General features: G+C 48.6%; 1 protein-coding gene across 1 annotated transcript in view; it reads left to right on the top strand.

The window, feature by feature from the left end:
- The window catches only part of DHRS12 (dehydrogenase/reductase 12), a 28,175-nt gene extending 2,761 nt beyond the window's left edge, over positions 1 to 25,414 (top strand). The window contains exons 3-5 of the mRNA XM_081795702.1: positions 4,708 to 4,800; positions 24,011 to 24,114; positions 24,597 to 25,414. Of these exons, the coding sequence (XP_081651828.1) occupies positions 4,708 to 4,800; positions 24,011 to 24,114; positions 24,597 to 25,029 (630 nt within the window). The 3' untranslated portion in view covers positions 25,030 to 25,414. The remainder of the gene's footprint in view (positions 1 to 4,707; positions 4,801 to 24,010; positions 24,115 to 24,596) is intronic.
- The last annotated feature ends 1,042 nt before the right edge of the window (positions 25,415 to 26,456 follow it).

Genomic DNA, 26,456 nt, shown 5'->3' with positions numbered 1-26,456 from the left:
CAGTGTACCCCCCCAGGCTCTGCCAGGGATCAGCCGCTCCTCCCCCTTTATGAAAGAGAGAGCTCCATAGCTTCATCTGGTCTAGCGCATGCAGCCCCCACACAAACGTGGGGCGTGGGAAGGCGCCGGGCTCGGATCGGAGTCTGGTTGTGCGCTCGCTAGCCCTGTGAGCTTGGGCAGTGTTCTTCGCTTCCCTGAACTCCAGTGTCCTCAGCTGAAAAGTAGGAGTGATATTACTCTATATTTGATCATATGCTTGAGTGTGAACCCTATGTCGGGCAGTGTGCTGGGAGCTGGGGAGAGGACAGAGTCTGACACAGCGCCTCACGGTCTTGGAAGGGATGATGTGGTTGACAAGCAGTTGCAGGAAGCGTGGGAGTCCACCCCGGGCCTGCCGGCTCAGCTCCGCAGCACAGAGGGGGCAGGTGGGGAGTAGATGCGTGGACCCCCCCCCCCCTGCCGAGTACGTGTTTCTCCCGCCTTCACATCAGCCAGCTGCTGGCCGGGTTTGGCCATTGAGGGAGATCGGTGGGTGGGAAGAAGGGAGAAGCAGGACATTCGACTTCCCTGGCAACGGCCGGACCTGCTCTGAGGTTCTTCCTTTTGGTGGCGAGCCTGGCTCAGGCCACACCACCTCCTGTGTTCCTCCAGCCTAGGCTGGTTCCTGCTCTTCGTCATCCCTTGGCTGTTGGCCAGTCCCAGCTGAGCCCTCACCTTCCTCCTCTGGGGGCCAGTCCCTTCATTCAACTCCCTCTGTTGAAAGAGGTTTCTGGGGACGCCTGGGTGGCTCAGTCGGTTGAGCCTCCGACTTCGGCTTGGCTCATGATCTCATGGTTCGTGAGTTCGAGCCCACATCAGGCTCTCTGCTGTCAGTGCAGAGGCCGCTTTGGATCCTCAGTTCCCCCGCCCCTCTCTCTCTTCCCCTCTCTCACTAGTGCTCTCTCTCTCTCTCTCTCTCTCTCAAAAATAAATAAAACATTAAAAAGAGAGAAAGTTTTCTGTTAGGCGAATGTGACGTTGTGTGTGCCATGACATGGGCAGTGCAGGGTGTCATCGAGCATGTAGCTCTCAGTCAGCAGGAGACTATTGCGTTATCCGTAGTTTTCATACTAATGCTGTTACCACTCCCAACCTTACGTTCTCTGCTCCAAGGTACCCACTTCTCTTTAACCGGGGCGTAGGCCCGTGGAGCAGTGAGAGTATGGAGGGAGTGGTCCCGGCTGCATGTTGGGTGCAGGGGTCCCTTGAGCAGGAAGGCTTGAGCGTGTGCAACGCAGGCCAGCCGGGTCAGGTGACTGTGGGCACCAGGAAGGTGCAAGGTCGTGTTCACATCAGTGGCCTGTACACACTGGCTTGGTCCCGTCAGACGCGTGGACAGCAAAGAAGTCAACATCCTGCCTTGGTGCTCTTGCTGGAGGGAACGGATGCTTACTGACACAAAGTCCCTGCCCGCCAGCCCGCTGTTTCTGGCACAATGTCTCCAATGGGCCTGGGGGAGGAAATCAGAGTGGACCTTCCTTCCTCAGCTTCTCGTTGCACTTCATTACCATCTTGCTGTCTGTCTTTGATCTGGCATGATCTCCTTGGGCAACATTTTTTAAAAATCTTAGAATAGTCTAATATTTTAGAATAATTTTACATGCACAGGAAAGTTGTACAACTAGTACAGAGTTCCCACTTACCCCGCATCCAGTTTCCCCTTCGTTAACATTTATTACATTTGTTACAACCGGTGGACCAATATGGGTACTTTATTATTAACCGAAGTCCACATGCTATTCAGTTTTCCCTCGTTCTTGCCTGCTGCCCCGTTTCTGTTCTCAGATCCCATCCAGGACCACATTGCGTTTGGTCATCGTGCCTCCTTAGGTCATCTCCTCTTGGCTGGGATGGTTTCTCAGACTCTCCTAGTTTGTGATGAGCCTGAAGGTTTTGAGAAGTACAGGTCAGGGATTTTGTATACTGTCCCTCAATCAGGATTTGTCTGATGTTTTTCTCATGATTAGACTGCAGTTACAGGTTTTGAGGAGAAAGATTACAGAGGTGCGGTGTCGGGGCAACATTTTAACTCCTGCCACATTCCTGATGTGGCCAGAAGGTGCTGTAAATGTGCCTTATGTCTTGTGGGGATCGACCCCAACAATATGTGGACACTAAGAGGTAAAACGGGGGTTTCTACTCTCCAGATCTCCCAGGTCAATGTGGAATTTCAACCTTTTGAGAATTATTGGTTTAGCTTCCTGCCTACCCGACGTGAATATTAACTGGCACCTCATTCCTATGCGGTGATTTCTACTGAGGGCACATTCGTGCACTGTTTCCCATTTGCTCATCAGACTCACGCTCTCACATGGGTAGAGGGGTTCCTGTGATGTCGTCTCATGACTCCTAGGCCATGGAACATGGTGACTCATCAGCAGAAAGGATCCAGTTGGCTTTTGTTCAACTTCAACAACCACACTTGTATCCCGAGGTTTAAAGAGTTAGCACAGCAGTGCCCAGTGGCTCCCAGGGCCAGCCGAGACACATATAGATCAGCAGATTGGTGGGTTTTGCGCACTTGTGTCTGTTCCTAGCTCCTTCTGCTGGTCACAGCAGACTCCTGGCCTTCCCTTCTGGGTGCTTTCTGGCCTTCTATTTTCTCCCAGAGGGAGACAGATGATTTCCTTCCATCTTTTCATGATGCTTCATTTCAGCGGGCCCCATGGCTGATTTATCTAGGACAGTGATTCTGTCTTCCGTGCTGTTACCTCCGTCCGGTGCTGGGATGCCCCAGGTGCCTCCAGGAAGCTCAAGGAGGTTGTGGAATGTTCAAAGTGGAATTGATTTTTGTTCACTTGAATTTTGTTGTTTTTTGAACCTGGATTTTGTACGAGTGTTACTTGGCACTGTTGGGTAGGAGGGAGTTTTAGGGTGGTTGTGGGGAGGACCTCAAAAGAAAGGACTGTCTATAGACTTAGTTTGTAGTCATTGGAGTGGGGGTGCTCACAGCCCATCCAGGAAGGAGTCAGCAGGCAGCCTGTGTCCACTGTGGCTGAGCAAGTGCCTTCACAGCCTTTTTTATTTTTTATGTTTATTTTTTATTAGAGAGAGAGAGCAGGGGACGGGCAAAGAGAGAGAGAGAGAGAGAGAGAGAGAGAGAATCCCAAGAAGACTCCATGCTCTGCAGGAGCATGGTGCAGGGCTTGATCCCACGACCCTGGGATCATGACCTGAGCCAAAATCGAGTCGGACACTCATCCAACTGAGCCACCCAGACACCCCCACAGCCTTTTTCAAAGAGCAGAGTCCTGTACAGACCATGCTTTTCCTAGCCTTTGAAAGTAGAGGAATATTCAGCTGTGTCAGACTTGAGCTGAATATGATAGTTAAGCTGACTATAGACCTTCTGAGGCATGAAAATGTAGGATTGTTTCCATCTTCTCATTTTCCGAGACTGTCTCAGAGAGTGAGAAAACGATATGTTCTCAGATCGGTAGAAAGAAATTCTGACTATGGTCTTGGGTTCTATGGCTTAATTAATGGGGAAATTGAGGCAAGGCACCGAACCCTGTTTTATAAAAGGAATTGTGGCTGCTGCTCAGTATCTCACCTGTCGGTTCAGTTGTCAGGTCTCTGAAGCAGCAGGAGTCTCTGCCTTGAGCTGGTGATAAGTCACAGATGCCTTCCGGGGCTCGGACAGCATGTCCTTGCATTCACTGGATACTCAGAATATAAGCTTGATTCCTGTGCTGGGCACAGAGAAGGGGCTGAGCAGCCCACATACATGAATCATTTATGTGTGTGGCTGCGTGTACCCCCACGAGGGAAGGGGGTGATTCAACATGTCTCCTCCATCGAGAAGTCCTGAGTCTACTGGGGGAGGGAGCTGTGTCCAGCAATGGCTATAGCACAACGTGGAAATTGATAAACATCATAAGCAAGGACCGAGTAACAAAGGAAGTTGTCGTCTTATAGTTATGATGTACCTCGGATATTGTCGTAAGAGCAAAACATTGACAAAAAACTCCTAAATGATTGGCAGGAGGAAACTATAACACATCCATGCCAAAGTATGTTATGTAGCCATTAAAAGAAATAAGACAGATTTATATGTAACAAAAAAATCTCCAAACCTTAAATGAGAAAGAAGGATGCAGAGCAAGGCATAGTCTGATCCTGTTTGTATGGAAGGGGGCATATATTTATAATATGTGTATCGTGCTTAATATATATAATATATTTATTTTAAAAAATTTTTAATGTTTATTTTTTGAGAGAGAGAGAGACAGACAGAGTGCAAGTGGGGGGAGGGAAGGGGCAGAGAGAGAGGGAGACAGAATCTGAAGCAGGCTCCAGGTTCTGATCTGTCAGCACAGAGCTTAATGCAGGGCTTGAACTCACAAGCCACAAGATCATGGCCTGAGCCTAAGTTGGACATTTAACCGACTGAGCCACCCAGGTGCCCCTAATATACATAGTTTATATTATGCTTTAAACATATGTATATAACTACTATACATGCTTAAAATATTTCTGGATGATTAATAAGAAACCGTGAGCAACGGTTTACTTTCAAGGAGTCAGACTGTTACTTTCCGTTCTGTATTATTCCAAACTATTTTATTTTAAAACCATGTACATGTATTTTGAATTAAAAAATGCTAGTTTCTATCTTTTTTTTAAAAAAAGCTTTACAACTTTTTGTTTGTTTGTGTTCTGGTTTAGAACATCTTTCTGCACATCGTGGCCTTGTCTAATTCCAAGAAAATATGGGAATTTATTGAAAATTTCAAGCAGGAAAAGAAACTCAACATTCTGGTAAGTTTTATAAACATAAGTAGAGGATAAATTTCGTGTGTGTACATTTTTGGTCTACGTGGGTATGGAGTGATGTGTGTGTTTGTGGGTCTTTGTGACGACGTCTTAGTGAGAATCCTTTATGGTGAGGCTTATTCGTGCAATCAGTTTACTCACTGGCTTCAAGGGGAGTGGGAGGATGGGGATATTCCATTTTTCATAAAATGACGATGCGTATATCTGCATTCCTGAGCTCTGTAGATTTGGGGATGGGTGTATTAAAATTAGAGGTTCTTGGAAAAATAAAAACAAAAAGTTTAGTCCAAAAGAATGCCTGCTACAGGGATGCCTGACTGGCTCAGTCGGTTAAGTGTCTGACTTTGCCTCAGGTTATGATCTCACAGCTCATGAGTATGAGCCCCGTGTCGGGCTCTGTGCTGACAGCTCAGAGCCTGGAGCCCGCTTCGGATCCTGTGTCTCCCTCTCTCTCTCCTTCCCTGCTCATGCTCACTCTCTCTCTCTCTAAAGTAAATAAACAATAAAAAAAAAAATTTAAGAATGCCTGCTACCAACAAGCAAACCTTTTAGTAGCACAGTGTGGGATTCCACAGAGAGCCAGGAGGACTCAGGTGGGATGGTATGTGTCTGTTCCTCCCAGATGCTCTGCGTTGAGCTGAGCTGCTTTTCTATCCAAACAGTTTCTAACGTGCTCCAAAACGCCCGTTTGGGCCAAGCTCTGTTCTTGTGCTGTCCAGTATGGCTATAGAGCATTGGAAATGCAGGTAGTCCAAATTGAAATATGCTGTAAGTGTAAAAATGAGCCCATTTCAAAGACTTGGTCTGAAAAAAAAAAAAAAAAAGCAAACCATCTCATTAATATTTTTATATTGGTTACATGTTGAAATAATACTACTTTGGAGATATTGAGTAAATAAAATATATTATTAACATTTACCTGTTTCTTCTTACCTTTTTAATGTGGCTGCTTTTGAGAAAACTTCAATTCCATATTTCTGTTGGACAGCTCTGGTCTAGATGCAATCCCAGAGCACCTCACTGAGGATTCGGTTGCCCAGCCAACCCCTTGTAATTGGAGATCTCTGCACAGTTCTGTGACTGAGCTTTCTGCACTAGTGGCATTTTCCTGGAAGGGGTTTGACATGAAGGGACAGTTGAGCAGGACTGTGGTCGTCACTTGGATGTGGGACTATTGGTGGCCATGGAGGTGTGGAGTTTGGAAACAGGTCTTCTGGCCCTGCTTGCCTGTATTTTGAGATGGGAATGTAATTTCTAGATCAATAGTGCAGGTTGCATGGTCAATAAGAGAGAGCTCATTGAAGATGGACTTGAAAAAACGCTTTGCTCCCTGTGCTCTGGGAGAGTATGAGCAGTTTTCTTAGCAAAATAAGCAGAGACCTAGATAACACCATAGAAGGATCAGAAAAATATCGGCCAGCTTTTTGTGTTCTTGGTCCTAAGCACGATTGTATTTTCCTCTTTCGCTGCATTAAATTTTCTTCATAAGACACTCTTTAAAAAATGCTTTTCTCGTGTTTTTTTATAATATGTGTTAGTGCCAGAAATACTTAGCATTGTTAAAGCATTTTTTCTAGGAAGCTCAAGGCTCATTATAGATGTTATTTTGGCAAGGAGCGCTGGTTCATCCCCCGTGGAATGTGCAAAGGGAACTTCTAGCCAGGGCTGAGGAAGGTGCAACCATGAGACGAGAGGACAGATCAGAAAGGGCATTCAGTTAGAATGAGGGACATCTGGATCCTGGTCCCTGATCTGTTATAACAGGCTCACTCATTTGATGCCAGCCCAGTGGTTCTCAGAGTAGGGTTCCTGGACTGGCAGGATTAGCATCACTAGAGGAACTTGGTAGAAATGCATTTTCTTGGGCCTCACCCCCAGATCGACTGAAACCAAAACTCAGGGGTGGACCCAAGCAGTCTGTGTTTTAACAGGCTCTCCAGATGATCCTGATGTACATTATCATTTCAGAACCAATGTACCAGCCTTTTAACTTCTTTGGATTTTCTCCTTCTTGAACCAAGGAGTCTGCAGTAAATTATCTTGGTGTCTTTCAGTTTGGAGATGCCATGAATATAAGCTTCTCTCTTGTATCCACTTCCTCACTATAATTTAAGCTTTTAATGAGGCATTTAAAAAATTTTTTTTTAATATTTATTTATTTTTGAGAGAGAGAGCAGCGCACATGAGAAGGGGAGAAGCAGAGAGAGAGAGTAAGGCACAGAATCCAAAGCAGGCTCCAGGCTCTGAGCTGCCAGCACAGAGCCTGATGATGTAGGGCTCAAACCCCCAAACTACGAGATCGTGACCTGAGCCGAAGTTGATCGCTTAACTGTCTGCGCCACCCAGGCAGCCCAGGTTTTTAATGAGGCATTTTAATTAAATCTTGTCCTAAGTCACAAAGATGGCTGGCAGGGCTTGTCTGGTTGTTGGGGTCGTTGAGGATATCCATTAAATAGCAACCCTCTTCCCACTCAAGAACTGAACAAGTTGAGGAGACAGTGGAATAATAACTGAAAGCCAGCATATATATCACTGCTGTTTCCAAACAAGGCTAGTTGTAGGGCGTGGTGCGGTGTGAGAGCCAAATGGGTTTCCTACTATCGCGCCCAGGAAGGAGACCCACTTCCCTTGTCACAGCTGGCTGGCCTAGGACAGACTCTACCTTCTCCTGCCCAGGAAGAGGAGAAAGTGGGGAGCAGAGCTGAGCATGCCCAGTTTGTTGCTCCCAAGTGTACTAAATTGATTATTGATAATGGCTCTGCCTATCCTGGGCAGAGGGAAGAGGGGGCTGAGGGAGGGCAGAATCACCACCCTCTCTCCATGAGGAAGGAAATGGTGGGAGTCGGGAAGGACCTTTCTCCCCAGTGGTGAGGCTCCTTTTTTTTTTTTTTTTTTTAAACCAATACCTAGAAGCTTGTCATAAAATGGTGTGGAGTTTAGTACAAAATATTCTCTTTGATTTTGTTCCAAATGTAGTATCTTTGCCCAAAGTACCAAACCCAAATGTGGGGTCATGTGGGTTTTGCCTTATAACTTTATAGGGTGGCAAAGATGCCCGGAGAGCCACAGCTGGCCTCCGGGGGGCTGCTCAGCAGGACCAGCTTTATGATTTGTGGGGCCCAGTGACAAACAAAAATATGGCACCCATACTCAAAAATTAGGAATTGCAGTACACCGTCAACAGAGCATCAACCAAACGGGGAGGCCCTTCAAAGGTCAGGGGCCTGTGAGACCACACGGAAGAAGTCAGCGCTGCTGCTTACCCACCCTCCGTCCAACAGAATTCTGCAGAATTCGTGCCGGGTATTGGGGAGTATTGTCCATACATAGTCACTTAACCCTGGTGACCATCCTGTGACAGAGATATTCTTACCTCTACATCCCAGATAAAGAAACAGGCCGACAGAGGTTGAATTGCTTGCCAGAGGTCAAGTGGGGGAGCCAGAATTTGAACCCAGGCCTGTCTGCCTCCGCAGCCCATGAACAGGATGCAGTTCTGCCCCCAGAAGCCTTTTCCCCCTGTATTACGGTGAAGTAGGTGCTAAGGGAGCACAGGGAGGGAGGTGAGCAGCCCTGCCAGGGAGACGACGGGCGGGCTGGGGCATCACTTGGCGGGGAGCTGGGAATCTGCATTCACAGAGCGTGCAGCCGGGTGGCACAGTCTAAGGGGACTGCCTTTTTGATTGTACAGCTGGTTCTGTTGTACTTTTGTATGGATCCGGTCTGCTTCTGAGGACCTTGATATCTCTTCATTTTCATTTCCTCTTTGTGTTGAAACATCTTATTGATCTTCCCAGCCTCTCTGAGACGCATAATAATTCTCGGGCTTTGATATGTATTCATCGTCTCCAGAGTGGAAGACAGTATACAAAGCAGCATGTTAAGGACAGAGGGGGCAGCTTCATGTGTCTGTGGCCACAGATGAGGAGATACAGAGAGGTTAAAATACTGTCATTCTGAACAGGTCCAGAGCCAAAGGGACAACCCAGACCTCTGTCTGAGTCCTAGGAAATTGCTGGCTGCCTCGCTAATAGGAAACATGTTTTCCTGGCCCGATTATGTAACGTGGGATGGGTTGTTTTCTCTGATTCTGTTGGGCCTCTAGAAACGTTTCCAATCCCCAGCCAAACACCGGTAGGTTCCTGAGGACAGGACAGCACCAGTCCTTGCAGAATTTATCACCAGATCCTGACGATTTGGAAGCTGGAGGGCTGTCAGAGCCCATGCCGGCAGGTGGCCGTTTGTGGAGACATCACAGTGTATGAATTTGATTAAGTACAGAAAGAACTCTCCTTAACCTTCTGTGGGGGTAGGTGGGGCATGGGGAGATCTTCATAGTTTGCCCTTTGGTGGGACAAAATGAGCTACTCTGGGTAGATCTGTGGGCGGATGGACTGGGGAGGCAAAGTGGTCTCGTGAGACAGGTTCTGTTTGGTTGTTCTTCTCGCCCCTGTGTTTTGGGTGTTCTCACATCCTATGCTCTTTGCCTGTTAGCATGCAGTGGCATTAAGCGTCCATTGGAGTGAAGACAGATGGGAGGGGAGGGGAGGCCGTGCTAAGTGCTCTGCTGGCAGCCCGCCACAGCCTGAGCGTTAGCGCATTAAACCCACCACATCTTAGCCTCGCTCACGCCGCAGGACACAGGACGAGGACACTGACTCTACCTCCTCCAGGACAGCTGCATCATCAACTAACTGACTGTAATAAACAGGCAGTGGTGCCTTAGCTCTCTGGCAGAAGGTGGGGGAGTTCAGCGTAGGTCATTCTGGAAGGACATACGTTGCTGTACAGTTAAGTGTTCTGTCACTTGACATTTGGTGATCTGGAGCTCTCTGCTCACTGGCATATCCCCACACGCAGTGGATACTGCTGTTTAAGGCAGGGACTCAAAGTCCAGAAACACCTCAATAATAATAATAATAATGATGATGATGACACACATTCTTGGGTCACCTCACTCAATCCTCGTAACACCTGTATGGATTTTCGAGACGAGGAAACGGAGAGTCAGAAGTACTCTGAAACCACAGTCTGTGACTTACCTTACTAAACAAAGGACAACTAAATTATAGTTGGTGCATTTTTAGTATAGGGTTGTATCTGTCAGTTATTGCTACATAACAAACAATTCCAAAAATCTCAGAGACCTACAAAACAAGCATGTACTTTTTGCTGACTCTTCTGCAGGTCTACTGGGCTAATCTCAGCTGGGTTTAGCAGCGTGTCTCAAAGCAGCAGGTGAGATCTGGAGTATGTCCCAAATGTCTCACATCTTCCTTTCACAGAGCGTGAAAGGAAGAGTATGTCCCAAATGTCTCACATCATCCTAGGCTGAACAGGATTTGTTCCCATGGTGATAGCAGAGGTCCAAGTATGCAAGCACTTTCAAGCCCCTGCCGGATTCACATCTGCTAGTATCCAGTTGGCTGATGCAAGTCATTTCATAGAGCCCTAAACCAGAAGTCAGGGAGCATACTCCTCCATGGAGGTGGGGAAGAGAAGGTGAATTATTGTTGACAATATTCTTCCACAAGGCCTGTTTTATTACATTCTAATTCTTTGGAAATAGGTGATCTGAGTTTGATCTGGTAACTATTTATTAACCAAAATACTTAATGAACAAAATACTTTATTTGTTCAGTAAACATTCAGAGATCACCTGCTATATAGCAGACACTGTGGTCAGTGATGAGGACTCAGAAATTGAAGGGGCTCCTGGTCTAGTGGGGGAATTAGACATGTAAACAATTTCAGTAGCCATACAGTAAGTTCTCTTTTCATCCATGAAGCGAGCTAGGGTGCAAAGCAAAGAGGAAAGCAAAGAACAGCACTGCCAGGGGAGAATGTTTCCTTAGACACCGCATGTGTTTGGTACCAGGCATTTTTACTTGTAAATCATCTTTACCCTGAGTTTTACCCATGCACCATTTTGCTTCAAAGACCTCCTTCCAGCTCACAGATCTTCAAGCCTCCCAGAGAGGCACAGAATCTGGGAGATAATAAGTACTCTAGACATGTCAGCTAGCATTGTTTTAATATCCAAACCCTTTAACCTGGAATTAAAGTCCTCTGTTGTCATACCCCACCTACCTGCCCAAAAATATTTCCTATTTTTTTCCCACATGGATCCTCTACGAGTCAGCCCATTAATTTTGGAAAATGCCACTAACAGTTTTATGTCTCCAAGCCTTCATCCCTGCTGTCCCTCTGCCTGGAATGTCCTCCTCCTGGTTAACTTTTGCTTCTCTGTGACTCAACTGGGCACAAACCCCAGCACAGAGCTTAGTCAGGTGCTCCACCTCTTGGCTTCCATAGTGCCTTCTGGGAACCTGTTGCATGACAGGAATCGCCTGTTGACAGGTTGGTTCTTGCGCAGAGCAGAAATCCTTGAGGGCAGACACTGCCTGGCCGTTAGGAGGCGCTCGGTCTGTGTTGGCTGAACCATAGTCCAGGTCCTCCAGCCCTTTGTGCACAAGGTACAAACCTGTCCACGCCTCATGTTCCCATTCTGTAAAATGCGGATAGTGATGCTGTTGCAGGCTAGAGGTGAGGATTAAAGAGAGAATTGTAAATTACTTGCCCAAGAGAAATTACTCACGTGCACACAAAAACAGGCACATGAATGTTTAAGCAGCTTTATTTTTATTCATAATCACCCCAAACTGGAAACAACCCAGATGTCCTTCAGCTGGTGCATAGATAAAGTGGGGGGGGGGGGGGGGACTTCCACACAATGGAATGCTATTCAACAATAAAAAGGAACAAAATACTGATGTATGCAACAATGTGGATGAATCTTGAATGAACTGGCAAAAGTCAAGCCAGACTCAAAAGGATACATACTTGTATGATTTATGTGACATTCTGGAAAAGGTGAGCCATAGGGACAGAGAACGCATCAATGGCTACAGGGTGGTTGGGGTGGGTGGGGGACGACTATGAGGGAATATTTGGCTGAAGGAACTGTTCTGAATCTAACGCAGTTACTCAACCCTATGCATTTACAAAAATTCAGAACTGTGCACGCGCGCGCGCACACACACACACACACACAGATGCAGAGTTTTACCATATGTAAAAAAAATTTAAACGTACAGTTGGCCCTTGGGCAACGCAGGTTCAAACTGTACTGGTCCACTTATATGTGGATGTTTTTCAATAACTCCAATATAGGACTGTAAATATACTTTTTCTTCCTTATGATTTTCTTAATAATATTTTTATAGCTTAATTTATTACAAGAATACAGTGTATAATACATATACAAAATATGCATTAATTGTTCCAAATTATCAGTAAGGCTTCCAGTCAACAGCAGGCCAACAGTAGTTCAGTTTGGGGGGAGTCAAATTATACCTGGATTTTTGACTGCATGGTGGGGGTCAGTGCCCCTGATACTGCATTGTTCAAGGGTCAACTGTGTGTGTGTGTGTGTGTGTGTGCGTGTGTGTGTGTGTGTGTGTGTGTATTTGTATATATGAAAGAAAAAAGAAAGAAAAGCATTGTAACTCTCAGCACATGTCTGGCAGGTAGTGAGTCCATTTCTTAGAAGCAGATGATTTATTACGGTTGTTTCTTGGTGCCTTTTTTTAGTAATCAATGAGCTCCTAGAAGGGGGACTTTATTTTCTTCAGCTTTGAGCCCGGGTCACCCAGCACACCCAGAACACACAGTAGCAGGTGTTCAGAAGCATCATCGGTGAGGAATAAATGCAGAAACACCTTCCATGCTGTGCTGTGCGGAGGCCAGGGAGGTCCCTTCCTGGTCTGCCTGCTCCAAGGACATTGGGGTACACGACAGCTGGTAAAGGAGAAAATGGCCACCTTTCAGTCCAGGAGAACACCTTGACCCCAAATTTTGTGTTTCTCGAGAGCCCATGTGGTTCTGGGAAAAACGGGGTGGGGACAGTAGTCACAAACAATGAGCAGCCAGCCCCAGTGCCTCCCTGGGGTTCCTGTTGTTCCTCCATCATCATCACTGTCCTAGAATTGTCTCTGCACTGCCTTTCCCCTAAGAAGCCAATGAAAGGGAAGGGGACAGGAGGATGGAGAAGGAGAGGGCCACCATCCGGCTACAATGGAGTCTGGACCCCAAAGTGCCCAGATTCTTCTGATCTCTCTAAAAAATCAAATTAATGGATGCAAGAGTAACATCCAGGCCCCAGCAAGGCCAGTGTGGGCCTCAGCATCATTCCACATTCTGGACCATCCCTAGTTACCTCCTTTATTCTCCCCATCTCCCCTCCCTCTAAACATCTGTCTCCTTTCTTTCATTCCTTTAGGCCATATTCCTTTAGGGGTCCAGCTCACAGCTAAGCAAACCGAGGGATCTGTGCTCATCTTAGTAGGTGCTGCCTTCAGACTTTATGTGTAGAGGGAAGGGGAGGGGAGGAGGCATTTATTCAAGATCACCTTTTTTTTTTCGTAATCTTAAAACAGATGAGTATTCATTTAGAAAATAGGGAAATAAAAATATGCAAGAGTAACAGAAAACTCTCCTGTAATTCCATCATTAAGCTATAGCCACTGTTAACATTTTTGGTCTATTTCTCTAAGCCTTTTTCTATGCTTGTCCCCTGCTCTCCCCTTGGAACCACGTGATATGTATCATTCTGAGTCCTAGGTTTTTCCACTTAACCACTGTATTTTAAGTGTTTTCTCATGTCATTTAATATCCTTTAAAGTGTCACTTCTATTCAGAATATATTCTATTGTATGAATGTTTCATGATTTATTTAATTAACCCCCTCGTATGGGATATTTAGCTTGCTTCCAATTTCTCACTATTGAAAATGACTTGGTGATAAATGCTTTTGTACATACGTTTTTGCTTACGTCTTTGGTTACTGCCGTAGAATGGATCCCTGGCGGTGAAATTACAGAGACCTAGTGTGTGAGCATTTTTAAGACTTGGATCTGTAGTAACCAAATTACCCTCCAGAAAAAAATGTACCAATTTATATTCTCCCCAGCACTGGAAGTGCTTGTGTTTTTTACTTTCTGTTGTTCTCAAGTGAGTGAGCTTTGTAAAACTGATGGATGAGATATGGCATCTTATTTTTCTTTGCATTTCTTTGGTTACTAGTGATATTGGAGTTGGTGGTGGTAGTTTATTGGCCATTTGTATTTCTTTTGCTACTTGTCTGTTCATGTCCTTTGCCCATTCTGCTATTGAGATTGTTATCTCTTAAACTTTCTTTATAAGCCTGCTTTGGCATATTTATTGCAAGTGCCCCCCTTCCCCCTCCCCTGTTGGGCAAATTGCTTTTTAATTTTTTTTTTTTTTTATGTTTTGGTTTGCCACACAGAAGTTCAATTTTTTTATGAGGTCAGGCTGTATATTTACCATTAAGACTGATTTATTCACTTTTATGATTAAAAAATCCCTTGTTAGTCTAAATAATTTAGTTACATGGTTCTCTCCCCACCCCCACCCAAACCCCCATTTTCCTCTAACATTTTCTTAGCTTTTTAATGCACCTGGAAGTCTTTTTGGAATAAGGTAAGTAAGGAGCCTTTTAAAAAATTTATTTCTCTCTTTCATGCTCTCTCCCTTATATTCTTAATTTTTTTTAATGTTTATTTGTTTTTGAGAGAGGCAGACTGCAAGCAGGGGAGGGGCAGAGAGAGAGGGGAGACACAGAATCCGAAGCAGGCTCCAGGCTCTGAGCTGTCAGTACACAGCCTGACGCGGGGCTCGAACCCACAAACCGTGAGATCGTGACCTGAGCCGAAATCGGTCACTTAACCGACTGAGCCACCCAGGCACCCCACTCTCCTTTGTATTCTTAATAAACAATGTCACACAACACTGCTTATTTACTACATGTGCTTTCCTTCCTTTTGAGTCGTGATCCCATCTTTATCATATACCAAATTCTCGTTAAGTTGCTTCTGTCTGTTCCACGGATCTGACTACTAATTATTATGTTCTATGTTCTGTTATCTTCTAATTATTTGCAGTATATTTTACTATCATCTAGAGCAAGCCCCAGCTCATTAGTTTTATTTCTACAACATTTCGACCCACAAGATTGGTCGGTGGGGTTGAGGAGCCCCCCTCCGCCGCCCACACCCAGAAGGATTCTGGAGCGCTGGCGAGGTTCTTGGTCTTCGGCTGCCCTGGGGAGTCTCAGGAAAGAGAACGCATGAGCCCAAAAGTCAGAGGTCATTTGCCCATTGGCTTTTGGTTTTCTGCCAGGTATCCGAGGCTGCTTTGGATGAGGCCCCGAAACCACTTGGTGCTTGGATCTCCCCACCTGCCATGGGGGTAGGGCGTCTGGGCTGCTGTGGCACTCAGGGCGGGGCCAAGCCTTCCCTGGGCTCCGCAAGGACTGCTCCCCTGGTCTCTCTGTCCCAGTCTAGGAAGTCAGCGTTGTGCTTGGAACGCCTCCTGGCCTGTGGGTCGGGAGCCTCATCTGATTACCTAGCTGGGATTCAGCCGTTGTTTTTAAAGGAGTTCTACCCAGCCCTCAGTTAGGGGAATTTTACAAACAAAATCCCAGTGAAGCACCTTCATGCTTTTAATGAGCGGAGGCCCCAGTGCCCACACCCAGGTTCTCCCCGCTGTAAAGCAGGTGCTCTCATTGTGTCCCCAGGGTGGTAGGCAAGAGCCTCCGTCGATGTGATTGCAGGGAGCAAATTCAGTCATCTTGCACCAGAAACACTGGTTTTGCCGGGCACCTTGGGGCTTGGACCTTGGATGGCCTGGGGAGGATGAGGAAGTGACAGCCTTTTCACTTCTGTGTGAGCAACGTGGAACCTTCGGACGGGTGACCGGGACTCCTCCCTCAGGTGGATCCTTCCCGTTAGCATTCATAAATGTCCATTTCCGTGTCTAAAAATGACAAGCACAATAACTTTGCTAGACTCCACGTTATGGCGACTAGCTGTCTGGATTTCCGCGGGGCTAAGTGCGTTCCCAGCATGGAGGACTTTCAGTGCCAAAGCTGGGGGAGTGCTGGGCAAGCTGGGATGAGTCCCTGCTCCACACCCCGCTCCTCCTCTCCTTCCCTGCTGGCCTCTCTCTTCCCTTCCTCCCTTCCCATTCACCCGAAACCACTCCATTCTGGCTTTCTCCCAACCGTTGGTGACCCTCACCAAGGTCACCTGTGACCCTTGTGTTGCCAAACCCAGAGGATGTGCCTCCGTTCTCAGCCTGCCTGACCCTCAGCAGCACTTGCCGTGGCTGTCTGGGCCCTGTGCCCTGTCCACATGGGCCCTGTGACGCCACTCCTGTGTCTGCGGCCCCTCCCGTCCCTGCTCAGTCCTCCCCAAACTCCTGAGCTGGCTGCGGTTTCTCTGCGTGACCTTGAAATGCTGCAGTCCCTCCCGGCCCAATCCTGGCCTCCTCTTCTCTCCCCCTGCACTCTCTGTGAGAATCTCACCCCTGGCCGTGGCCCCACGTGCTGTCACGTGCCCTGGTCCCCCAGTGGTCTGCATGCAGCCCAGGTCTCTCTTCGGAGCTCCCAGCTCGTGTCTCAAATGCCTCATACTCAGCATGTCCAAAATCCAGGTGTTAGTCTTCCTCACTGATCTCTTCCTCCTCTCGTTGAGCCAACCTCAGTGGATGGCATGACCATCCACCCTCTTGCTCATCCTTGACACCTCCCCTTCCTCCCCTCCTGTATATAATCGATTTGAACGAGTCTCCATCACATGCCTCCGATCTGTCTGCCTCTCTTTATCTCCACGCTACCACTGCCCAAGCACCTCGGTCACTGAGACACAAGCAGTAATACTAGGGCTCTCAGTGCCCTCTCATGCCCTCCCCCACCCTTGGTGGCTTCCTCCACAAAGCTGGCAGAACGACCCTTAAAAATGCAAATATGTTTCATTCTGCCTCAGATCAGCCCTTGGTGTCATTAGAGCTCGGTGTCGTTGGCGTTGGCCTCCAAGGCTCCAGCCTTACCAGGCCTCACTCTCCACCTCGCTCACACAGCTTCAGCCCCCCTTGGTTGAGCCCTGCCACCTCAGGGCCTCTTTGCCCAGGCCGTGCTTCACACCGGAGCACCCTCCTCCCCGCCCTCACCCCTTCCCAATACCCTTACAGCTTGTTCCCACCTCTCCTGTAAATCTTAGATGCCACCTCACTGCTAACGTGGGCCCCCACACCACTCCCACACCGCCTCATGTGCTCGTGACGGTCTGCACACACTCTTCCATCACGGCACTGACCCGAACAGTGAGTGTGAGTTAATTACGAAACAGCCTGCTTACGCTTGGTGAACACGAAGGCCGGGGGCCCTCGCAGTACCCCTCGTACTTAGCGCTGGGGCTGCCATTGAGCAGGCCCTTGACAAATACTCACTGAGTGAACGGAACTGGATGGGGAGGATGAGTTGAGGTTGGGGGCAAAGGGAAAAGTCTGACTCCCCCTCACTGTGGTCTGACCCCAAACCAAGAATACCCCATAAGAGGCTGACAGCATGAATGCCTCCTGGTGCCTCGTTTTCTGCAAGAACCTGTGTGGCTGGCTTCCCCGGGTTGCATGACCTTTGAAACAGTCTTTATGCAACGTGTAAGGTCAGTGTGTGAGGCTCCCAGGAGCACGACGGGACATTTTATTACCACACGAGTGGAGAAGTACCAGATGGGATCCACCAGGGCAGGAGTCCGCTCCTTTAAAATCTGCACCAGTAACCTCCCAGAACCAGAGCAAAGTTCTTTGTCCAGTGGGTAGTCCAGCTGGTGGCAGATATCCCCTGGCTCATAACCAGCGTGGCTCTATTCAAGCTGGCTTTGCAGGTTTCCGAATAGAAACACCTGTCAGTTTTCCTGTGCTAAAATGTAAAATGTACAATACGGTTTTCTCACCAAGCAATAACTAACTTTAATGCTATTCAAATATATCAAACTCAGGATATTTTACGATTTTAGGAGCAGCACGATTTCTTTGAGGTATAATTGATGTACAAGATCATATTAGTTTCAAGTGTAATGCATTTAATATTTGGATGGGAATGTGGTTTTATAGTAAGGCTTTAAGGGAGCGGTACATCTCTCCTTCAGCATCACCCAGACGTGACACAGCTTTACATCCCTTCCTAATTAGCTTATAGAGAGAGCTTTGCTTCAAATCATGTACCCATGTAATAAAGGTCCTTGTTGCCATATTTAGAAGACTGTGTCCAACATAAATTCCACTCCCAAATCTCTTTCTTATAATGAACCTCCATCAACATAATGAGTTCCTTGGAAGGAAGGCATTGTGTAAATTAAAAATACTAATGAGTCATAATGATAATGAATTATTTTCCTTATTACTGGGAGCAGGACTAACCTTGGGCACATTTTCCAGTATCTGAAGGTGCCTTCCCTACACCCAGGATTGCCTCCCTTAAAATATCTCCTTCCTTCTTCCCCTTTTTTTCCTTTCTTTTCCTCCTTCCTTCCTTCCTTCCTTCCTTCCTTCCTTCCTCCCTTCCCTTCCCTTCCCTTCCCTTCCCTTCCCTTCCCTTCCCTTCCCTTCCCTTCCCTTCCCTCCTTCCATTTTTTGCATCAAAACTCTGAATCCCCCAAATGTCCCTGATCCTATCTGGTCAGTCTTGGAGGAAAGGAAGTTACCAAACTGGTTTACACTCAAATGAGTGACCAAAAGCACCCTTTAGCCATTTTCAACAGTGCCCTAGCAGTACCTGGATGCTGTTATTTTGAAAGGTAGCTGATTAGCACAGAGGAACTGGCAGACTTCCTGGCTGAGACAAGCTGTGTCTTAAGGATTGTCAGGTTACAAGTAACAGGAACCCACTCAAGCTGAATAGTCAAAGAGAATTTGTTGGTGGGCTACAGGACAGTCCTCACAGAACCCTGTGGCAGAGGCACAGCTGGGCTTTGGGGGCGTCAGGGGCAGGACAGGACTGCTACGAGGAACTAGGGTAAACTTCTCCCTTCTCTGGGACCGTTGTCCACAGACTCCTCACAAGTGCTTCACTCTCTCCCCTTCTGCAGACAGACTCGCTCCGCTTCTCCATGCACACGGGCCAAATACGGCACCACCGAGTCAACCTGCACTCACTTCCAGGGTTCTGTTTCCACATTCTTGGGTGAGGGAGGCTCGAGGCCAGATGGGACAAACACAGTGCCTGGCCCAGGGTAACAACTTCATTATGTGTTTGTTGATTTAGACAGGATGCGGGCCCGCCCCTCAGGGAGGGGGATGGGGTACCTCTCCACAAGAAGTCCACTATATCAGGCCAATGAGTTTTTTGTTTTTGTTTTTTGGGTTTTTTGTTTGTTTGTTTGTTTGTTGCTTAATTCAGTTGGAAGCCCAGGATGTCGAAGAGCTTTGGGAGAGGAGAATGGCATTGGCTCATGTTGGGGGTGGGGATTAGCAACAGGCCTGTGATGGGCTCTGGACAAGTGGGGCAAAGAGCTCCCGGGGCCAAGTTCATCCTCAGGGAATAATACTTGCAAACAATGGGATACCTTCCCACTCCCTTGGCACCTGTGTTGCCTGGGACTCAGCCGGGGTTTAATGAGTCAAGAAAAGGGGGATTTGCCAATTTGTTTTCCACTTCGCATGCACTTGCTGGGAACTTGGATAAGTCACCGGACCTCTTTGGGAGTCTCCTGATTCCAATTCTTTTAATAAAAAATTATACACATGCACACATACAAACACATATACACACACACATTACTTACATACTTTTATGTTATTCTTTCAGCAGATTATTATCGTGTTTCCCTTTGCCGTCCTGAAGTCACTCGGAAAGGGCCTCCAAAACCTGGCTGGGAGGCTCAAGGATTATAAATCGCTTGTGGCCAGAAAGAGAGATGGTTCACCTCCTTCTCAGGGAGGAGAAATGCGTGCTGTGTGTGAAGAGCTACATATGTTCTTTGTAATGATGAAGCTGGTGATCTGGGAGGCAGAAAGCGCACAGAAGCAAATGATGTATCAGATCTGCTCCTTTGGGAGCGGGTGGGCGTGGGAGAAGGTCAAGGAAAGACCCGTTTTGTGCACTTGGGTTGAGGGAGAGCTTCAAAAGATAGAAAAACCCTTGGAGGGCCTGTGGCTAAAAACTGTGGATCTCCAGTTTTTCTTTTTAAGTTTATTTATTTATTTATATTTTTAAAGATTTTTTTTAAAGTTATTATTTTTTTTAATATTTATTTATTTTTGAGGCAGAGACAGAGCATGAGCAAGGGAAGGGCAGAGAGAGAGAGAGGGAGACACAGAATCCAAAGCAGGCCCCAGGCTCTGAGCTGTCAGCACAGAGCCCGACGCAGGGCTCAAACTCACAAACTGTGAGATCATGACCTGAGCCGAAGTTGGACGTTCAACCTGCTGAGCCACCCAGGCACCCCTATTTATTTTGAGAGAGAAAGGGAGTGTGAGCTGTGGAGGGGCAGAGAGAGAGAGAGAGAGAGAGAGAGAGAGAGAGACTCCCAAGCAGGCTCCATGCTGTCAGCACAGAGCCTGATGTGGGTTTGACCTCATGAACCATAGGATCACGACCTGAGCTGAAATCAAGAGTTTGACACTAATGAAATCAGCCAGTCAGAAAAAGAAAGAAATCGTGTTTTCACTCATATGTGGAATTTGAGAAACTTAACAGAAGACCATCGGGGAAGGGAAGGAAAAATAAGTTACAAACAGAGAGGGAGGCAAACCATAAGAGACTCTTAAATACAGAGAACAAACTGAGGGTTGATGGCGGTGGGGGGGGCAGGCAGAGAGTGGAAAATGGGTGATGGGCACTGAGGAGGGCACTTGTTGGGATGAGCACTGGGTGTTGTATGGAAGTGATGAATCACGGGAATCTACTCCCGAAGCCAAGACTGCACTGTATACACTGTATGTTAGCTAACGTGACAATAAATTGAAAAAAAAAAAAAAAAAAAAGAGCTGGATGCTTAGCCAACTGAGTTACCCAGGCGTCCCTCTCCAGGAGATTTTAAAAAGCACCTACCACTTGGCTGTGCCCTAGAGGAGAGTATCTGGCAGGATGAATGGCCCAGCCAATCCTCCTGCAGCAGACTCTGTTAATGTTTAAATTGGCAGCTCTTTCTGCCCACTGGACCTGTCCTCCCCATGCTTTAATAAAACTAGCTTTTTGCACCAAAAAAAAAAAAAAAAAAAAAAAAAAAGAAAAAGAAAAGAAAAAAAGAAAAAAAAAGGTTCAGGTGTATTCTCATAGGGGATGAAACAGCCAACAGAACACACAACATCTATCTCCCAGGTAGGGAGAGGAGGTGCAGACAGGCTCACCCTGGCTCTCATCCGACCAAGTCCAAGGCGAGGAGAGACGAGGTGTGCCCGGACAGGCAGGGTGAGCAAGCCCGGCCCTCAGCCTGGCTGGGTGCGGGCAGCGGGGCCTCTCAGAGGAGGGGGCTGCAGGCCTGCCGTGTGGAACCTCTTTCTAGCATTCATTTCCTTTGCTCAGGAGTCATTTATGACAATCCGTCCGTGGCAGGCCGATGGGGCAGATAGCTTTTGGCAGAAGGCCTTTCTCCTTCTCGCAAATGAAATCACACGGCGAGCCACTGGCAGTGAATACAAAGGAAGTGTCTGAGGCCACTGGATGGAGGGGAACAGCTGTTGGAGCCCGAGTCCTCAGGAGACTTCAGAATCCACAGACTCACAAGGCAGGACCCTCCAAAAATAAACTGGGATGTGGACAATGAAGAATGCTGTCTGGGATGGAAGTCAAAACCCGGAATTACCAATGCTGATGCAGAAACGAAGTAACAAAGCAAACATGCACCGAGAGCCCTCCGGTCCACACACGCGTTTTATTTCTCCACAGAACCCTCTGACCCTAGGAAGCGCGCTGGCCAGCGGTCTCCCCTCTACAAGACACCAAGGCCGAAATTGCCACGGTGGCTTGCCCACGGTCCCATCGCTGGTGGGGGCCCAAATCCAGGCTCCCGGCGCCCACCCCGGTGCCCGGTCCGTGGTGCGAGGCTGCGCCTGCGGGCTTGGGTGCTGAGCGGGGCGCTGCCAGGGTGCGTCCAGCACTGGGTGGAACTGGTCAAGCAGAAACCCCCAGGAGTGGCCCAGAAAAGAGCCCAGGGCCCTGGCACCGGGAACCCTTACTTGTTCTCACCTCACGTTGAAAAACAATACAGATGGGCACGAGGACAGGCAAACGATAATTCCACCATTCAAAGATAAGCATTTTAAACACTTTAGTGCACCAAAGTATCATCCTTGCAGCTATTTCCCGTTTTGATACCTTTCCTCACAAAAATGGGACTCCGCTGTTCCTGCCCTGTTGTAACTTCTCATTCTGTGTACTGTGAATATTGTTCTGTGTCAGGCACACTTCAACGGCATTTTTCTCATGTTGTTAAAAATGTGTGTGTATGTATGTTTTATGATTACAGAAATAATCATAGAATTATATGCTTGTTGTAAACTATTCTAATTCAAATAGTGCAGAAATGGGTAGCAAAGGAAGCCAATGTTTTACTTCATCCCACCCTTGGGACATAAGCAGTATTACTAAATTTCATATTTCCTATTTGTCCTTTTCGACGCACAGACCAGACGTGACAGACTTACGTGCACATAGAAACTCTCTGCACACGGTGGGCTCGTAGACTGTTGTACACTTTGCGTCTCCCCTTCCTGTAACGTGGGCTCCTCCTCCTCCCCGGACGTGGGGCTCTCAGGCATCTTGGCTCCAGTCCGGGGGCAGAGGAAGGTCTCACGGGACCCGAGAAGGAAGCAGTAGCAGCCGGGAGCCAGTTACAGCATTTGGATTGAAAACCCTCTGAGGGGAGGGAGACGGCAGCCCAGGCGGCCACTTGGCATTCGTCAGGCACCCGCCCACCCCTCCTCAGGGCCGCTGGCAGGAGGGGCCCCGTGGCACCAGTTGGCTCCCTGCCACCCTCACCGAGCGCTCTGTGCCTCCCCAGGTGTGTGTATTCTCACGAGGGCCCTGATCCCTGCCTTGGAAGAAGAACACGACTCCAGAGCGGTGAGTTGACCTCTCAGGATGTTTTGTGGGTTTGGCGTTGTTCCTGACGGGAAGCCGGTGGGCCTACATTTGGTCCACACCCACGGGGAGAGCCAGCTTGTCCGGTGGGCCCACGGGCCTTCTCTTTGGTCACCTGAAATCAAGCAGTGTTGTGCCAGCCTGGACGGCAGCCAGGTGTGTCTGGAGAGGCGCTGACTGAAGGCTGGGAGGGACCCAGGTCAAGAGGAGGGTCAGTCTGGTGCTTCTTCCCGAGGACACACGTGCTTAAGGAGCTCCTGGCGTGTGGACTAGGATTCCCGAATGTTCATCCGGGCAGTAGAGGCTTCCTGGGAACCCACTCCGAAGAGCACCTTCGCGTCCCCTACTCCTGCCTCCTGCCACAGCCGGGTGGCTGCCTGCCGCCCACACACAGCCTACGAATTCCCTGCGAAAAGGGAGGCAGAACTATGCAACTAGAAACGTTAAAGACCCCAGTCCTCCCCGGAGGCTTTTCCTCACGATCATCCGGGAGTGGGCAGAGCGTCAGGAAAGGGAGGCCTCTGAAGAGCAGGGCAGCTGTGGGAGGCATTCAGGTCAAGGGTGAGGGGGTGCATTTCCTGGAGAGCATGCTGCTCCGATGAGAGATGACAGGTTCGTGGAGCCGGTTCTCTCCTAATAGGTTAAAATGACCCGCTCAGAGAAATCAGGGAGAAGGCAGTATAGGCAGGCTGCGTATACCACTCTGTGGTAGTGGGCAGAATAATGACCACCTCCCACCCCCCGAGGTCCGTGTCCTAATTCCTGGGGCCTGTCACTATGTCACCTTTACACGGGGGAAGGGGACCTTGCACAAGTGACTAAATGAAGGACATTGGGATGGGGGGAGTGTCCTGGGTTATCCAGGTGGGCCCAGCATAAGCACGAGGGTCAACAGAAGGAAGGCAGGAGAGTGCGAGTTGGAGAAGGAGACGGTCTCCTTCCGGGAGAAGAAGAGGTCACTGGGGCAGGGCAGCCGTGAGCAAGGAATGCAGGTGGCCCCTGGAAGCCGGGGAAGGCGAGGCACTGGTCTCCCCTAACACTTGCAGAGCGAGCACGGCTCTGTGACACCTCGATTTCAGACCTCCGGCCTCCACAACTGTAAGAGAACGCGTCTGTGTGGCCTTAAGCCACTAAGTTTGTGGCCCCTTGTTACCACCACCACTGCGAAAATTAATATGCTGCTTGGCAGAGAAGAGGAATGGGAAGGTATTGTCCATTTTTGCTTATAAAGTTCTCTTGTACGTATTGCAGACGACAGTCTCCTCGGGAGGAATGCTGGTTCAGACACTGAATCCCAACGACCTAAGTGAGAAAGGACGGCACTTAATGGAACTATGGTCTGTGCACAAAACAAAGTAAGTGACGTGGTTTCCTTAAGACTGCATTTTATGGAGTATTGCTCGGTGAGCAAAAAGAATGAAATCTTGCCATTTGCAACAACGTGGATGGAACTAGAGGTTATTATGCTAAGCGAAATGAGTCAGAGAAGGACAAATATGACTTCACTCATATGTGGAATTGAAGAAACAAAACAAATGAACATAAGGGAGGGGAAGCAAAATATGAAAACAGGGAGGGGGACAGACCATAAGAGACTCTTAAATACAGAGAACAAACTGAGGGTTGCTGGAGGGGTGGTGGGTGGGGGGATGGGCTAAATGAGTAAGGGGCATTAAGGAGGACACTTGTTGGGATGAGCACTGGGTGTCATATGTAGGGGATGAGGCACTGGATTCTACTCCTGAAATCATTCTTGCACTAGATGCTAACTTGGATGAAAATTTTTAAAAAAGACTGCATTTTATTAATGTGCCACACGGGCCCTTTTCCACAACAGGTTTATTCTAGAATGTACATTAATTCGGATCCTAGTAGTTGACGGCAGGCCCTGCAAAGTTCCTGGCACAGAGGGAGTCCTCTTCGTGAGGGGCCAGGCGTGGCCGTGCTCAGACCAGGGAGGACCTTCATTGTGCTCCTGGGAGAAGCCACAGAAGCTGCCAGCTCTCTTCTCAGTGTTTCTCAGGCCCACAGAAGAATTGCCGAGGGCTGGCGACCATCCGAAAGGGAAGGAGCCTGGCAGAGGCGTCCCTGCCCCGCACGGCTCAGAGAGAGTAAGGATGGTGAGAGGTCACTCCTCCCTCCTGTGGGCAGCCCTTGGCTCACCGGCCACAGATGTCACAGCAGTGACTGGGTTCCCTGTGCTCGCTTTGGAGGGCGTGCACGTTCAGTTCTGGAGCAGTGAAAGGCAAGGGTCCAGATCTCTTACCTGATCTTAACAGAAACTACAGTCATACCACCGTATCTCAGCGTGTGACAGCTATTTCGAAAAGCCCCATCTGTAACTTCCACGTTGATATTCTTGCCCTTAAACTCAACTGGGGGGGGGAGGGGGGCTTCCTCATTGTCTGTGAAGCTGCCGGCACCCGTCAGCTCCCCTGTCATTGGTGCTGTCTCTGAAGGCCTCCCTGCCCAGTGCTCCCCCACTCCACCTCTGTCCTCCGCGTGCCCCGAGTATGTCCCGCTTTTGCTCGCTGATCTGCGGACCGTTGCTGGTGGATTACTTCTCAGGACTCGAAATCCTGATGTTTCAAAGAGCCATACTTCTTCCCAGTTTTCCCAGGGGGCATGAGAATAAACCAGTCTCTCATTACAAAAGAGGCCCGGATGGAGTTCTTTGCGAAGCATAAGCAAGCTGCCCTGGGATTGGGCAACAGCGGAGATACAGCTGAGGCTCCCGTGCAGGGTGTGCTCTCCAGGCACGTCCAGCGTGTGGCCCACGCTCTAAGATGGGAGTTAACTCACATATTAGTGGGCAGCCCGCTCAGTGCCAGCCTGTGCCGGGGGCCTGAGGTCCCACAGCCAGCAGGGCAGATCCTGTCCTCGCCCAGCCTAGGTACAGCGAAGGCTAGAGTGGCATGACCCCCTTGGGAAAGGGGCAGATCTGGGCACTAATTTCACAGGGAGGGGCTCGGGAGGCCCAGGCAGCGTGCAGCATGACTTCCTTCATTGCCATGGTCACTCTCTTATGCTCCTTCCACCTCCTGAGGGGGGGCCAGGGTGCAGCCCTGGGTTCCAGGGAAGCGTCCATAAAGAGCTGATCAGGGGTGCCTGGGTGGCTCAGTCGGTTAAGCTTCCGACTTCAGCTCAGGTCACGATCTCACGGTCCGTGAGTTCGAGCCCCGCGTCGGGCTCTGGGCTGATGATGGCCCAGAGCCTGGAGCCTGCTTCCGATTCTGTGTCTCCCTCTCTCTCTGACCCTCCCCCGTTCATGCTCTGTCTCTGTCTCAAAAATAAATAAACGTTAAAAAAAAAAAAAAAAAAAAGCTGATCAGGAGGACCAGGAAGTGACATCTGTGCACACTGCTGTCCCACACGAGGCTTGTGGGACGAGCGCCTGCAGCCAGCTCCCTTGCCTCACACCTGAGGGCGCCTTCTCTCTCCAGTCTCCCTCGTCCAGAGGCGGCGGAGGGTTCTAACTGAGCGGGGAACCCGAGGGCACCTGGCTCCATTGCTCATCGTGCCAGGAAGGTCGCAGCCTTTAACTTCCGTGCAGAGCAGCCGCAGGATTGACTCTCCCCAGGAATGACCTAAAACCAGAGTAAAGAGGACTAGGGAGTTCCTTTAAGAGGGGCACATTGGGACTAGAAAGGGAGAAGCCTTGTCCTCAGAGGCAGTGCTTTGGTCTCCAGTTTGCCTT

Source organism: Panthera onca, chromosome A1, assembly GCF_046562875.1.
Source record: "Panthera onca isolate mPanOnc1 chromosome A1, mPanOnc1 haplotype 2, whole genome shotgun sequence".
Lineage (NCBI taxonomy): Eukaryota > Metazoa > Chordata > Mammalia > Carnivora > Felidae > Panthera > Panthera onca.
The sequence above is the reverse complement of the archived record's forward strand: the minus strand, read 5'-3'. Positions and strand labels throughout refer to the sequence as shown.